The 17,500-nt window shown below is 37.8% G+C and overlaps 1 protein-coding gene across 1 annotated transcript in view; it reads right to left on the bottom strand.

Annotated features, from left to right (window-relative positions):
• Positions 1-17,500, bottom strand: part of LOC144967156 (kelch-like protein 15) — a 100,865-nt gene that overhangs the window by 74,588 nt on the left and 8,777 nt on the right. The window contains exons 2-4 of the mRNA XM_078904056.1: positions 10,439-10,907; positions 8,430-8,620; positions 6,915-7,101 (exon numbers count right to left, since the gene is read on the bottom strand). Of these exons, the coding sequence (XP_078760182.1) occupies positions 6,915-7,101; positions 8,430-8,620; positions 10,439-10,689 (629 nt within the window). The 5' untranslated portion in view covers positions 10,690-10,907. The remainder of the gene's footprint in view (positions 1-6,914; positions 7,102-8,429; positions 8,621-10,438; positions 10,908-17,500) is intronic.

Here is a 17,500-nt window from a genome sequence, read left to right as displayed (position 1 = left end):
ATTTCTATTCGACCCATGAAGTATGCACACAGATAATGCTCTAAATTGCAGAATGAGGTAGGAATTCTGTGAATTGTAAATCTAAGACACACAGACAACACACTTCCATGGCATCAAAACATCTTTAATGGCATTTATAAGGTTTTATATCATAGATACCCCCCACCCTTCCCACTCTCCCTCGAGGCCCGGAAGCCATAACGATACAAAATAGTCAAACCATATAACTGTCTATCACATCTTGTTTTTTAAACGATATAATAGTGTAGATAAATATTTTAATAATCAAGAAAATGATTTTAAATAATATTTAAAATGAATGGAATAAATGGTACGTCATGGTTTGTCTCACAACATAAACAAACCCGAGCTAATCAATTTTATGTGTAAAAGATGCTTTGAGGGAAAACACAGTTTTATCGGTTCTCAAACCTGAGTCATGTTTAAGTTGACGTCATGTTTTAACGGGGAGCCAAATAAGAATGTAATCGGAAATCAGTAAAAGCTATCAGATAAACTTAAGTCGTTAAGTAAGTACGATAGCTCAGTTGTAGATTATGGCAAAGAGACAGCTATCAGTTCCCAGATCTATCGTATTCTTTAAAAAAAATATATAAATAAGTAAATATATAGAAAAACAAAAAACAAAAAAAAAAAACAACAAACAAAAAACACACAAAAAACCCAATACTTTTTAAAATAGTGGCTAGAAAATTCGTCCTTCAAACTTAAATGAAGTCTCAGGTTTGAGAGCTTTGGACAAGAATAGGATTATCATAATTGATTGATATTTGAAGGTCAAGTTTTAACCAAATATTTAAATAGTGTTTTGTTGGGTTTTTTTTTAAAGAGTACGGCAGAGATCTCCCGAGAAGACTTTCTGATTAGACGAGTGTCCTATTTAGAGGATAGCAAGAAATTGTATTTGTCCGTTTTACGCAACAGGAACCGAGATAAAGCGGGCTCCATAAATTTGATGGCTCTAAATAAGCTACGTTCAGTCGTTTAATAAAAGCAAACCAGTTTGCATGTCAAAACATTGGCTACCATACTCAAGTATAAACATAGTATTGCTTAGCTTACTCCTTTTAAAATCACGATCTCAGCCCGGAATAGTCGGAGGCAAACATAAATATGATTAATAATAATAATAATAAAACATCCCCAAAACCTTGGCTTAGAACAGCAAGATTGGATTATGTTTACATTGTATAATGTTCTTACTTACAGGTAAAACCTCGTCTATCATAGATCGCTTCAGATTTTCTCCCTTCTTTAATCGTTTCTTGACGCACGTTCCCACGCACTCTGCTCACTCCAAGGAATTTACCCAATGGAAACCGTACGGTGCTCTTATTGGTTAACCAACCAGCGGCCTCGATGAGAAAAATATCCGCCATTTTGATGTTGGCTGGGAATCGCGTTACTATAGTAAACAAGCGCTGATCGGCCGTTCATGAAAACAAGTTGCTGCTCGCTCGTTTAACTCAAAATTATTCAAAACGATCTCTCTAAAATGATATAAATGTGACTTCTTAAGGTTTTCTTCACGGTCAAAACAACACAACATTCTATTAATGATTACGTCCGAGGCAAAAAGGAATATTGACAGGTCGACCGAGAGTTGAACTCGTGAGACGACAAACATCAATGCGAAGTGTAGCGAGAGTCAAGCTATTGTTAGTCTTGTCCTATTCTATATAGAGAAAAGGATAAATAGTATAGCCTCGTGTGTGAGTGGTTGCGTGTCATAGTCTTGTTTTTAAATTGTTTCTGTTGTTTATGTGTGTAGTGATGACTCTCTCACACTCAATTTCAATGCCGAAATCGGAAAGAGGAATTCCCACACACAAGAAAGGGGAATTGGGGTGGTATTTGGCATACATATTGTATAGTATCTAGTTCTAAATAGATAAGTGATTAGAATTATATTATGATATATAAACACAATGCCAAATACAATTCCGAAGTTTCCTTATTTCAAATGAAGTAAAGCTCCAAAACCTAATGGTAATGATTGTAGTACTGAGTGTTAGTGAGGTGATGTGGTGTTGGTGTTGGTTGTAGTTGTAGTAGTCATAGTGATGATGATGTGGTGGTGGTGATGATTGTAGTTGTAGTAGTAGTGGTAGTGATGATGATGTCGTGGTGGTTGTAGTAGTAGTGGTAATGGTAATGATATGGTGGTGGTGGTGGTTGTAGTAGTAGTGGTCGTGATGATGATGTGGTTGTGGTGTTTGTAGTAGTAGTGGTAATGATGCGGCTATGTGGTCTAGTAGTATGACACTCACTTCCGGATCGGAAGGTCCTGGGTTCGAGCCTCGCGCTCGGCGCATAGTTGAGTCCTTGGAAAAGGCTCTTTACTCACATTCTCTCACCGTACTCAGGTGTAAAATGAGTACCTGGCCGTTAACAGAGTTGTCTTTGTCCGAAAAATTGTAATATCGCCTAACAGGCGTCATGTCCCGTCCTACATGTTAAATGTTGACCAGGGACCCCTTGTAAAGCGCTTTGAGCACATTTAGTAGATATTGCACTATATAAAGCTCAATTTAAAAAAATAAATATTTCAATGATGATGATATGGTGGTGGTGGTTGCAGTAGTAGTAGTGGTAGTGATGATAATGTGGTGGTGGTTGTAGTTGTAGTAGTAGTGATAGTGATGATGATGTGGTGGTGGTTGTAGTAGGAGTGGTAGTGATGATGATGTGGTTGTGGTGGTTGTAGTAGTAGTTGTAATGGTGATGATATGGTGGTAGTGGTGGTTGCAGTAGTAGTGGTAGTGATGACGATGTGGTTGTGGTGGTTGTAGTAGTAGTGGTAATGGTAATGATATGGTGGTAGTGGTGGTTGTAGTAGTAGTGGTAATGGTAATGATATGGTGGTGGTTGTAGTAGTAGTGGTCGTGATGACGATGTGGTTGTGGTGGTTGTAGTAGTAGTGGTAGTGATGCTATAGTGGTGGTGGTTGTAGTAGTTGAGGTAGTGATGTGGTGGTGGTTGTAGTAGTAGTGGTGGTGGTGGTTGTGGTAGTAGTGGTAATGATGATGATATGGTGGTGGTGGTTGCAGTAGTAGTGGTAGTGATGACGATGTGGTTGTGGTGATTGTAGTAGTGGTAGTGATGATGATGTGCTGGTGGTGGTGTAGTAGTAGTGGTAGTGATAATGATGTGGGGCTGGTGGTTGTAGTAGTAGTGTTAGTGATGATATTGTGGTGGTGGTTGTGTAGTAGATGATGTGGTGGTTGGAAAACACATTACAGGTTATTATAATACATGATTACACACATTCTCTAACTTCATTTTTTGACAGCTTCGTTGTGCCATAAATATACGCAACAGTTCTGAAACATTTTATTGTGGATTTTGATATTGTTTGTTGTTTTTCTTGTGTCTTTATGTTGACATAGATACCGAATGAATGTTAATTACTACATTATCAGCCAACAACAAAATGGCGCTGAATGCTTTCATTGGTGGACACTTTTTAGGCTTCGTACGTATTCTCATTCGTTTAATTCTATGGCTCACTCTTAACCCCAAAGTCTCTCCTGGCACGCGTAGATTGGAGTATGCGGTACTCGTTCTATCTTGAAAACGCACGTGCATTCTAGTAGGATAAGATGAAAACGTTAGCAATCTTCCACCCATTAAATGCATCTACTTTATTTTCTTTTCCTCTCGCTAAGCAAAATATACACATTGCATTTCCTATGTAAGGTATTTATCCTTAATCCGTTGGGGTTTTTTTTTTTTCTTTTTCGGTTTGAATTTTCTCTCTTTAAATTGCTGATTTTTAAATTCTCTCTTCCACTCTTTGTCTATCTATCTATCTATCTATCTATCTATCTATCTATCTATCTATCTATCTATCTATCTATCTATCTATCTATCTATCTATCTATTTATGTATTTATCTAACTATCTATTTATCTATCTATCTATTTATCCATCTATCTGTCAATCAAGCAATCGATTTATATCTATCTATCTATCTATCTATCTATCTATCTATCTTATCTATCTATCAAGCATGTATACCTATGTCTATTTATCTATCTGTATACATACGTCCATTTAGCCATTCTATCATCCATCCATCCATCAATTGAAAAAAAGCTCATCCATCCATCCATCCATCCATCCATCTATCTATCTATCTATCTATCTATCTATCTATCTATCTGTCTATCTATCTATATATCTATCTATCTATCTATCTATCTGTCTATCTATCTATCTATCTATCTATCTATCTATCTATCTATCTATCTATCTATCTATCTGTCTGTCTGTCTATCTATCTATCTATCTATCTATCTATCTATCTATCTATCTATCTATCTATCTATCTGTCTGTCTATCTATCTATCTATCCTACAATCCATCCATCTATCTACCTATCACACGCTGTACTTCAAATAAACGAAAAGACAAACACATTTTTAGGATAACCAAAAAAAGGAAAAGAAGAAAAAAGAAGAAATGTTTGATTTTAAAATCTAAGATATTCATAACACTGAACATCACAACTTTAAATTAGAATACCGGCATCTGGTTCAGCCTTACATAACAACGGACTGCAATTGTAGGGCACATTTTACTTTTTTCTAAACCTGTTTCGTATTTCTGTTTAAAATTTGCTATAAATCGAAATTTCAGGGTCTGGTTCAACCTGACAAAATACCAGATAGAGAGGTTTGGTCAAATGTTATCTCAAAAACTAGGTTAAAAAGTTCCTCGTTGAGGATAGTATTCCATTAATTTCAGTCTAGGCTAACAGGGGATCACGACAGCTCAGTGGGTAGAGCATTCCCTTCACAAGCAAAGGGATCGAGGTTGATCCCAGGTGCAGTCGAGATTATATTTTTCTTTCGATCCTCCCTCCCTTCTGTCCTCCCAGCAGTAATTGGGTAGATGGGTCTGTTAGATCTAGCGGAAAGTACTTTGCGATAGACTAGTGTCCTATTTAAAGGGTAGCAAGCAATTTCTATTGCCCGTTTCACGCTATATAAACCGGGATAAACCCCGGCTCCATGGGCCGAGTGGCTATGAAGGACTGGAGGACTAGTCCAATAGATTTATTGGACTATACTGGTTTTAGTTCTATCCCTCTGAAGTTTAACCTGTTAACTGCCACAAAAACAAACAACAAACTAGTATTTATAAATTTGGCCAGAAAATTCTGCCTTCAAATATCGATGGATTTAAATGATCTTGAACTTGGCAAAATCTTTCAAACCTGGGGCCTCCCGAGATCCTAGGTTTGAGTGATTTTGCCAAGATAAGGGTCTTTAAAATCGATCGATATTTGGACGAGTTTTCTGGTCCAATTTTTAGACACTTGTGTTTCCAGAGTACGGCAGTTAACTGGTTAATTCCTATAAGCTGACTTCCCAATTTCTGCCTCTACTATTTCTCCTTGCAAATCATGTGCTTGTTTTCACTCGATCTTGGCAGTATTACACGGTATACAGACAACGATTCCGACAGCTTGTTTTCATACACTGTAAACACATCATAAACACAGGTATGGTTTCAAAACACGGATTTCATCGGGACTAGAAACAAAAGAATTCAACCGGAAATACCCCTGTGACGTCATCAAGTACATCGTAATCACTCTCCGGAGAAGAAGGTCATAACGGTAAACAACATTAACTGTGACCAATCGACTCAAAACATTAGCGTGGCGGGGCAATATCGCAAAATCAACTAAAGGTGCTCAAAGCGTTTTACACTGGGTCCCTATCGAACAGCAACACTGAACATGCAGGACGAGGCATGATGCCCGTTAGGCAACCTCAACTAACTGAGGATAAGACCTTGGTGCTCGAGTGGCCAGCTGTAAAACCAGATCCAACTTTACTACTACTACTACTACTACTACTACTACTACTACTACTACTACTACTACTACTACTACTACTACTACTACTACTACTACTACTACTACTACTACTACTACTTCTACTACTACTACTACTACTACTACTACTACTACTACTACTACTACTACTACTATTTGGTGATAGATCGTTTGCTTGTTTCGGCCCCAAGATTTGGAATGAACTACCACGTGGTCTGAGGGAGTGCAAGTCTTTACCTACCTGTAAAAAGAATCTCAAGACACATTTTTACTGTATTTGTTTTTATTGACTCTATGAATCCTTGATTTGGCTATGAATTATTATTATTTTTTTTTCTTCACTTAAAATTGATATTTATATTGTAAAGTGCCCAGAGCTTGTGTTTTACACAAGAATGAGCGCTATATAAATGTGTATTATTATTATTATTATTACTACTACTACTACTACTACTACTACTACTACTACTACTACTACTACTACTACTACTATTACTACTACTACTACTACTACTACTACTACTACTACTACTACTACTACTACTACTAACTACTACTACTACTCTTCTTCTCCACCTTCTTATTCTCCTCCAATCTCTTCAAAAGAGCTGAAAATGTTTGAGGAAAAATAAATAATTAAACTGAAAAAAATCCCAAAACAAAATAAAACAAAAAATAAAAACAAAACAAAAAACTAAAGAATATCGTTGCAGATGATAATAACATCGAGAAAATGACAAGGAATAAAATAACAAGCATGCTTATATTGTGAATGTTTCCAGTTTAGATCGCTCCTTGATTATTATCAACTTATCCATTACTCCAATCACTGCAGATTACACAAAAGGGGGGAGGGAATAAGGGTAGGGGGTTATCAGAAAAACATATCGACCGCATCCAGCATCAATATGAATCTTTTTTAAAATGAAGCTCTATCCAATGAGCCATCGAAATCCCATCACCCCCCCCCCCCACACACACACACACACACACACACACGCACACACTCCCTTTCGACCCCAAAGAAGATGATGAAAAGACTCACCAGAAGACATTTGAACACTGATACTTCAGATTACTGATTCCTCCAGACACGAAAATGGTTCCATTTAGGACTGCACTGGCATGGTCCACGCGAGGTTTCGGAAGTGGACACATTGGAGTCCATCTGTCGTTCAGCGGGTCATACCTCTCCATAGAGTCGGTCACTTTGGAATTCTGGGTCTCACCGCCTATATGGAATGTTTATATAAATATAGGTTATTATTAAAATTCACTTTGATATATAGCTTTTCATAAATTAGCAATGACTATGAAAAATGTTTTTTTGTCTTTTTGAGAAAATGTTTGTCTAAAATCAAAGCCCTATCTCCACTGGGTAAAAATAATTTTGAATTTTGAAAATCAGTTCATAAATAAACAAGTTATGTAGTTTCAAAGGTGTCATTTATTTGGATGACCTGCAAAGAGGAAAAAAACGCGAAAATATGGGACGCTTTTTCGGCATTTTTTTTCGACCTTTGGTTGTATTTTGCGTAATAAGTGGATTAAAAGATTGAATGAAACTTGAAGAGCAAATTAGGATGGTGTTTTGTAAAATACGGGAAAAGTACTCGTCATATTCATATGAAATTTTACAACCAAAAAGAAGAAATGTTCATGTATTACCTTGTCAGCGACAAAACCTCCACGCCCGGTAGTTTTAGAAATATTTTACTCCAAAGAATAAAAATCTATTTATAACGGTCTTTTGGTAATCGCACGAGTTTTGTCGCTTGCCATAATCTAAAATGACCTTTTTTCTAACTGTGTGCCAACTTTCAGTCATATTCATCGATAAACAGCGTCGTAATTAATTTTTAAAAAATAGCATATACGAAACGGCTTCGTCCCATATTTTGACGCGAATTCGGGCACTTCGTGAGCGAAAAAGAGGCCCAAAGATTTGTGCGGGATAGTCATTGCTACATAAATGTTACCAGTGCTACCATAGATTTACATATCTTCTATTCTCCAAAATGGATTGAGTTTTAACTTTAATTTCACGATGTACGACTGTTTTGGTTGTAATAGCACACGTACAACATCCGTCGGTGCTTTTCGCCAGGCCCTTCATTTACATCTGAGTCCAGTCGAGTAATGTCTGTAAAATACCATACTCTAAGACACAGCACCGGAACTAGAGTCAAATGATCTTTTTGACACATCTGTTGATTTCCTACTCTCAACATTCCCTGGATTATAGGAGAGCACTGTGATTAGAAGATTTTGATGCTGATGTTGTCATGATAAGTGATGATGATGATGATGATGATGATGACGATGATGATGATGATGATGATGATGATGATGACGACGACAATGATGATGATGATGATGCTGATGATGATGGTGATAATGATGATAATGATGATGATGATGATGGTGATGATGATGATGATGATGATGATGATGATGATGATGATGATGATGATGATGATGATGATGATGACGATGATGAATTATTATTATGATGATGATGATGATGATGATGATGATGATAATGATGATGATGACCTACCCATGACATATAGGAACCCATCAACGACCTCTGCTGTAAACCGACACCTGGCCACGTTCATGGCCCGACACGTTGACCACTGGTTGATTCGGGGGTCAAATTTCCATACGCCTGAGATATAGGACCCTGTGTTCCAATCCTTCCCACCTATCAAGTACAAGCAGTTGTTGCATGCCACTGGTTTGTATCCACTGAAGAAGGATGAAAGAAACGATTGATTGATTTGTCTACCGTTAATGTCCATGTCTTGTACATATTCTGATAAAGTCATCCGTCTCTTCCACCATTCTATCAATATAACGTACTTCCATTGACCCCTTATCAATTCATCCATCCATCCATCCACCCATCCATGCATCCATCCACCCATCCATTCATCCATCCATCCACCCATCCATGCATCCATCCACCCATCCATTCATCCATTCATCCACCCATCCATGCATCCATCCATCCACCCATCCATGCATCCATCCACCCATCCATTCATCCATCCATCCACCCATCCATTCATCCATCCATCCACCCATCCATTCATCCATCCACCCATCCATTCATTCATCCATCCACCCATCCATTCATCCATCCATCCACCCATCCATGCATCCATCCATCCACCCATCCATGCATCCATCCACCCATCCATTCATCCATCCATCCACCATCCATGCATCCATCCACCCATCCATTCATCCATCCATCCACCCATCCATTCATCCATCCATCCACCCATCCATGCATCCATCCGTCCAACCATTAATTCATCAGTTCAACCAACAATCCAACTATCCATGCATCAATTCATCTATTCATTTATCCATCCATCAATCCGTTTATCCATTCTTCCATCCACCAATTAATTAGTTTAGCCAGTTACCCTATCGTATCGTATCGTATCGTTTAATAGCTAATAGGTTCTAAAAACCTTTAAATTCTCTGTGTATCTTTTACGCGCAGATACAATTTATCAATTATATAAATAGTATTCAATGTCAATTAACTGATAATATTGAGAATTAAATATCCAATACATAGATAAGTGTCATATTCAATATTCGTAGTATAACTAACTCTATTTACATTCATTTGGTATTACAAGTCCAACTTGTACATTTGAGAGATTCGAATAATGGATGTACAAAAGACTATAATATCCAATGTCATGTTACATTATTCGTCAAAATCAAATATCATGTTGGTAAGCTCTTTATCAATGATATTCTTAAAACCCATCAAATTGGTCAAACTATCTAAATCTGATAGTGTTTATTTTGGGATGTATACAAAAAAAAGAGATATTCATGGGTTCATTGATTCACCACAAAACAAGGGATGACTTTAGGATTTTCATGTTTGCTTTATTGAAATTGATTATCGTGCGTAACCGGAACTTTCATCATTTCTTGGCCATTATTCTATATTCAAAAACTGTTATATTTTGTCTCAATAAAACTACTATCACCGCGATCCCAGATAACCTGGTAGAAAACATTTTAAAGTAATGCAATTGTATGAAATGCCGGTCAATTGCAATGTGCATTCTACAAAAACCAATTATCTGAATGATACCCAGCCACTCAAAATAGTAACAAAAGGGTAATGTCAAAAAACTGGATCCAATCTCATTAGAAATATAAAACTAGTCCTCCGGAGTACTAGAAACATACCTTGTGTAATTGATTCTCTGGTTTCACATTGATGACAACTTATTTTCTAGTCTACATTGACTCTGGTCCTTCAATTAAGATCATCCATCCTCGCTTTTTTTTTAACGTCCATTTATAAACTGTGCTACTAATATAGTTATGCCACCTTATGATTCAATATGTAACATATTCATTATTTGTCCTCCGAAAGACCGGTAATATATACACACTTCAAAGGATTTTGGAACCGAAAGAGTAATAATGTGGCGTTGCGACTTCTCTACTCTATTGCTGGACGGACAATGAAGCTGATCTTGCTCTTTAGGTAAATTACAAGACAATGGGTTTGGGAGACATGCTCACCTGATATTTTTTATCCTGTGGATTGCGATGGTGTTCATTTTGGGGAAGATGCGACTAGGGGCGAAAGGATCCACCATGAAATAGTTGACTTTGGGACTTCCAGATGCCTTGTCGAACAGCAAGAGGAACTCAAACATCTGTTGTCCTGTAGGAGGTGCCGGAGGCGTGTCCTGTTTGTCTCTGTCTGCTCTGTCCTGCATTTTCCTTGCCAGTGGCGGATTTAAAATGGGTCTTTTGGATTTGTGCTCCATTTTGATGATTTTGTGCAAGGGTTTCGGTTCCTTGTTCCAATAGTATTATATCAAAATTGTTTATAAATCACTTTGTGTAATGCTTGTGTGTCCACGTAAACATTCTGATTGGTTGAAACATCCGTCTAAAAATGATGATCTAAATAACAGAAATTGTATATATGAGGATGATCCAATTGGTTGCAATTCAGTTCCTTTTACGAGCAAGGTTTACGTCACTGAAAAAAGGAAGAAAAATCTATCTTTAAAACAAATGGAAGTTTTCAGGGTTTCATATTGATTAGTCGTGTGAGGTGGTGTCACCTCTCGGTCATCATCATCATCATCATCATCATCATCATCATCATCATCATCATCATCATCATCATCATCATCATCATCATCATCATCATCACCATCATCATCATCATCACCATCATCATCACTATCATCATCATCATCATCATCATCATCATCATCATCATCATCATCATCATCATCATCATCATCATTATCATGATGATGATGATGATCATCATCATCATCACCATCATCATCACTATCATCATCATCATCATCATCATCATCATCATCAGCATATTTCCCATAACCGAATATACCAAATGACAATTAATACCCCCCCCCCCCCCCCATACACACGCGCACAGACACGCACGCACACACACGCACACACACACACACACACACACACACACACACACAAACGCATGTACACTCAATCCCAACAATGCAATCTGAGTCATCTTCTCGTCATTTGTCAACAAGACATACCCTACCCCCCCCCCCTCCCCCAAACACAACGAGACACAACAAGATTAGCTACACACAAATCTGTCGTCAGCTGACAAAACACATTAATTTTCATTTTAGCCTTTTCCTTAACTTCAAGTGTCCATCGTCTAAAATGACATTTAACTCTATCGCAAAGTCTCAAAACACTCCTCCGTCTCAAGTTTGAGACTTTTTGACAAAAATGAGCACCATCCTAATCGGTGGATTTATTTGGCCAAAAAAAGAAACAATATGTGTTTTATCAGATTTCCACTACAATCTTGTTAACAACACGGATAACGTGAAATCGGATAAACGGGCATCTGATCAACTACGACAAGATTGAGATTACCAGCGCTCGTATACACGGACAAGAACACTTTTTAAAAATTATTTTGGCCAGTAATTTTTTTTGTTTTTGTTTTTTTTTTTCTTTCAAATATCAATGAATTGAAAACCCACTACTCATAAAAATGTTTTATATCTTATATTATGTTCAGATGATCCGTAATATGTCAACAATTCTTAAACCTGAGACTTCAAAGTTTCATGTACAATCTGTCACAATATCTGTAATTGACTGAGAGTAGCCAGGAAACCCATTTACACCTGAGTCGAGTGGGGAAATATGTGTCGAGTGTATGACACAAAGATACCACTAGCCCCGAGTCAATATTTGCAATCATTGTCACAGCTGATAATAATAGGCAAAGTTCACAAATTAAAATTATAATCCGTATAGCTTGCTGGAGATATAAATAATACATTGAGATACGGGGGGCTTAGAGCACGATATAATTATGGAAATGCGTCACATATGTGTATGAATAAATGCGCTTAACGTTTATTTCTTAATCTTTACTAACTTCTTTCTTTGAGAAAACAGAATCGATGCAAGCAGACCAGCAGCGACTGGAAGCCGGAGTCAGTGAAATAACTGTCTCTCCCCCCCCCCCCCCGCTAATTATTTCATGGGATCGAATCTAAGACGACTTAGCAGTCAAAATAATCATTAATCTTCATCCTGATTCCGTGGCCGTGTCTCTGTTTGGTTATTATCTTGTTTGGTCTCAGGACTAGAATCAGATAGGCTTAGAGAGGGGGAGAGAGAAGGACACACACACATACACACACGTACACACACACAGAGGGGGGGGGGGGGGAGAGAGGGTGGGGGGGGGGACAGCCCGAGGATAGGGGGGGGGGGGAGTGAAAGACCTTGATGGGAGAGGGGATGAGTGAGACTATTAGAGATAGAGGAGAGAAGAGAGAGAAAGCGGGAGAGAGAGAGAGAGAGAGAGAGAGAGAGAGAGAGAGAGAGAGAGAGAGAGTTGCCCTTGGGTGACAAAACACCTGTTGTCATTTTGGCAACTTTATGCTCATTGATGGAGAGATTAAAATGACCTCAAAATCTCAGGTTTTAGACTATTTTAACAACGCATACGCGCGCGCGCGCGTGTGTGTGTGTGTTGGTGGAATTCAAGTGTCAATCTACCGATAAATGAATTAAGAGTTGTCGTATAATATATATTTTGAAAAAACAACCCCAGTGCAATGAAGATGTGTAATGCATGTATCTATGCGATTGAAAACAATAAATTTCGGAGACATGTGAGCTTATTTCAAATGATTTATTTCTATTTCCCCCCTTGAATTCATGTGTTTTAATGGATTTGTGTAGATTAGACTAGAGCTTGTTTGTCCAAATTGACACCGACAAGATAGTTGGGCTAGGCCATGCGTATTTCCGAAGTAATCTTAGAACACAATTTAAATTTTGATATTGACATGAGAAACGGTTATGTCAAATATCAGTCAATTACGATGGTCCTTACTTGTCAAAATTGTAGAAACTTTTTTTTAAAATCGTCTTGGCTTTGAGACATATTAATTTTTTTTTTTTTTACGAGTTGGATGCTATCTTTACCAGTAAACGCACATACTAAGGAAAAACTCGTATTAAAACATTTGGCCAGAAAACTCGTCTTTCAAATATCGATGGATTTAAAAGACTCTAATCTTGACAAAAACTCTCAAACCTTAAGGAGGACCTTGCGAGATTTCATGTTTGAGAGAGTTTGCCAAGGTGAGGGTCATTTAGATCGATCGATATTTGAAAGACTAGTTTTCTGGCCAAATTTGTAAATACGAGTTTTTCCAGAGTACGGCAGTTAACTGTTTAATCTAACCCGGTTAAAATGTTCTATCCAAAAGGGTAAAAAAGTGTTTCTTCATAGAACAGCGATATTCTGTTATCAGATATATCCGCCTGTTTTTTTTTGTTGTTGCTCACATCCAGCGCGTGGTAATTAGGTGACTAATGAAAGTATGATACCGTCTCTGTGTGATTTAGTCACAATGAGTCCAACAGAGAAGCATGAATTGACGGGCTGGATGGGGGGAGGGGGGGGGGGGAGAAAGAGAGAGAGAGAGAGAGTGAAATGGAAAGAGGGGAGAGAGAGAGAGAGAGGGGAGAGAGAGGGGGGGAGAGAGAGAGGAGAGAGAGAGGAGAGAGAGAAGAGAGAGAGGATAGGAGAGAGAAGAGAAGAGAAGAGAGAGAGGAGAGGGAAGAGAAGAGAAGAGAAGAGAAGAGAAGAGAGAGAGAGAGAGAGAGAGAGAGAGAGAGAGAGAGAGAGAGAGAGGTCAAGATTGATGGACCGATTGTGTGATAGGCTTGTTGTTATTGGTGCAGGTTCATAGCCATTTATGATGATGTCTCTTGTGGGGACCATATTGTTTTATTAGCTTTCTTGATAACGTTTTTCTTGCGTTATCATTCCACGTTTCCTTATTTTGATATTTTGATTTTGCTTCCTGATTGAGTCAATAACAACACATTGACTTTGTAAGTAATACAGTAGTCCTTCAAAGCCATCAGGCTCATGAAACCGGAGTTTATCCCGATTTCTATAGCGTGAAATGGACAATAGCAATTGCTTGCTACCCTTTGGTTACGACGCTAGTCTATCGCAGGGTACTTTTAGCAAGATCTAACAGACCCAATTACACAATCACTTCTGATTGGATAGAGGTGACAGAAACAACAACAACAACAACAAAAATCTTGACTTCACTCGGGATCAATCCCGTTCCCTTAACGTGTGAAGCGAGTGCTTTTCCAAGTGAACTACATCATTGGTATAAGGATGACAAATCTGCACGTTATGATCCTATTAGAATTTCAGAATTTTAAGTTGCTATTGAATATAGCTTTCGTGGAGTGTCATTTAAAATTGACGTGTTGCCGTTGACATGACTCCGGAGTGAGTGATTGTAAAATGGAAACAAAAACATTTCGTGTTAATGTTGAATTGGAAATGATGAAGATTACGATGATGATGATGATGATGATGATGATGATGATGATGATGATGATGGTGATGACGATGACGACAACGACGACGACGATGATGATGATGATGATGATGATGATGATGATGATGATGATGATGATGATGATGACAAATGAGGGTGTGCTCGTATGGCTTTTCTATCGGTCTTTATCGGTCAAACTGATAATATGGGATTAACTCAAGAGATTCGAGAGATTATGTGGAGTACTTATTGACCTTCCCTTGTGCTTGGAAATCTTTATTTCGATAGCGTCAACGTGAAAGGCACAGATTCATTCAAACTTTGACTTCTTCATTATATTTATCCATTTATAACTGCAGAATAATAGCCGTTTTAATGATGGAAGTAGAAGGAAAAAAAAAGAAGAAAAGAATGTAAACAAAGAAAAAGAACACGGAATGTCTGCCCACCTCCACCTCACCCCCCCCCCCCCAACAAGAAAAATAGAGAATAAAAACAAAATAAAAACATAAAAGAAAAACACCATAAAAAACAAAATAAAACCAAAATCAAACAACAAACAAAAATAAACAAAACTAAACTAAAACAAACAAATAAATATAGAAAGAAAGAAAGAAAGAATAAAAACGAAACAGAAAACTTCACTAAAGAAAGGAGGGAAATCCCAATCAACATGGACTCCATCAAAGCTCATAATCGTAAAAATCACTTTATTGTTCATTTTTCACACATGATGTGAAGTAACGTCAGTCTGAAATATAGATAGTTCGAAGATGACGTCACTCAGGCCTTTGTTATTGTTTTTGCCATCCGCGTTTGTGAGTTGTTCTCACTAAACTGTATAAACCAGACTACAAAAGTTCATGGTTACACAGAGTTTGTGTGTTGGTCCGTTATACTTCCGGATGGCAATGTTGTGAACTCCTTGGCCAAGCGCATTCTATCTATAGATAGTGTGCAGATGACGTCACTCAGGCCTTTGTTATTGTTTTTGCCATCCGCGTTTGTGAGTTGTTCTCACTAAACTGTATAAACCAGACTACAAAAGTTCATGGTTACACAGAGTTTGTGTGTTGGTCCGTTATACTTCCGGATGGCAATGTTGTGAACTCCTTGGCCAAGCGCATTCTATCTATACTCGAACACCGCCTGTTAAGGTTTGTGGTTGACATTGTCACGTCTAGTTCACGTCATTGTCTGATAAGATTAGTCACGAACGACACCAGCCATGGCAAGTTATCCTTAGTATTGATGCTATGTGTTTAGGTAAAATACTCAAAACATCCGTCAGTCGCCTATAACAGACCAACACACAAAACTATGCATAACCTTAAACGTTTATAGTCTGACAGAATTTCGTAAGAACTAATCATTAAAATGGCTGTCTAAAAACATCATTTTTTAAAATGACGTCTATGTCTTTCCAGCTATACGATTCACACAGCGTTTGTCCTAATGCGAAACACTTATTTTTAAAAATCCGTCAGGTCCATTCAGCCAGTGCAAATCCAATTTCCGTAGCGTTACACATTAGTTATTTCTTCTCAAAATTAGTATTTTGCAAATGGGGGACCCGATAGCTCAGTTGGTAAGAGCACTCGCTTCACATGGAAAAGGACCAAGATCGAACCCGGGAGCAGTCGAGATTTCTTCTGACCCTGTTAGATTTGGCGGAAAGTACTTTACGATGGACTAGCGTCCTATCCAAAGGATAGTTCGTTTTCACGCTATATAAATCGGGATAAACTCCGGCTCCATGAGTTCTGAATGACTACTAGTGTTTTGCAAGCTATCCAATCCTTGATGGGTGGTGAAGAAGACCAGACAAAAACGAGTCAATTTATCTGGATTTGAACATGAAGTCTATTTGTGTTTAAGTTCTTCCCCATAAAAGTTTTATCTTAAGATCCTTTTAATATTAAAGTTTCATAATAGTACAACCTAATATATAAATATAATAACAAAAAAAAAAAAAAACAATTAGATCGAAATGAGCTAGTAAAAGTAAACAATAATAGATACTAATTTTGCGACGACATCAACTTTTGTGATAGTAAAATTTGAACAGAATGCAAAGGCTTATTACAAATTTATTCATGCCTTCTTATTTTCCAAACGTTGCTATGTCTATCTCCTGAAAAGTTAAAGGCCCGAGGCGCATGCTAAAAAGAAGCCAATTCATTTCCAATTGCATGACAAGATAGAGCATACAAGATAACCAACTAAAAAAATTTGCGAAAGGCTGAGCAGATGAGCGTGAGCTTTTAAATAGCACAATATTGACTAAAGTATGTGCTCAAAGCCCTCTACTAGAGAGGCTATGCGGTCTTGTGGTATGATACTAGCTTTCGGATCGGATGGTCATGGGTTCGAGCCTCGCTCGGCTCATAGTTGTGTTCTTGGAAAAGGCTCTTTACTCACATTCTCTCACCGTATTCAGGTGTAAAATAAGTACCTATAAATAAGTATCTATGGCGGAAAAAAATTGTAATATCGTCTAACATGTGTCATGCCTCGTTCTACATGTTACGTGTTGCTGTTGGTCTGGTACCCCTTGAAAAGCGCTTTGAGCACGTTTAGTAGATTTTTTTTTAAAAAGCTCACGTATTTCTACTTCGGGTCCCGTGCCAACAACAACATGTAACACGGAGGACAAGACACGGCACAACTTGTGGTGCAATAATCTATTCTTTTTCAACAAAGTCAAAACCGTTACCTGTCAGGT

Source organism: Berghia stephanieae, chromosome 1, assembly GCF_034508935.2.
Source record: "Berghia stephanieae isolate SIO BIC M18660-M18661 chromosome 1, UCSD_Bste_1.3, whole genome shotgun sequence".
Lineage (NCBI taxonomy): Eukaryota > Metazoa > Mollusca > Gastropoda > Nudibranchia > Aeolidiidae > Berghia > Berghia stephanieae.
Note: the sequence above shows the minus strand (reverse complement) of the source record. Positions and strands in the feature narration are given on the sequence as shown.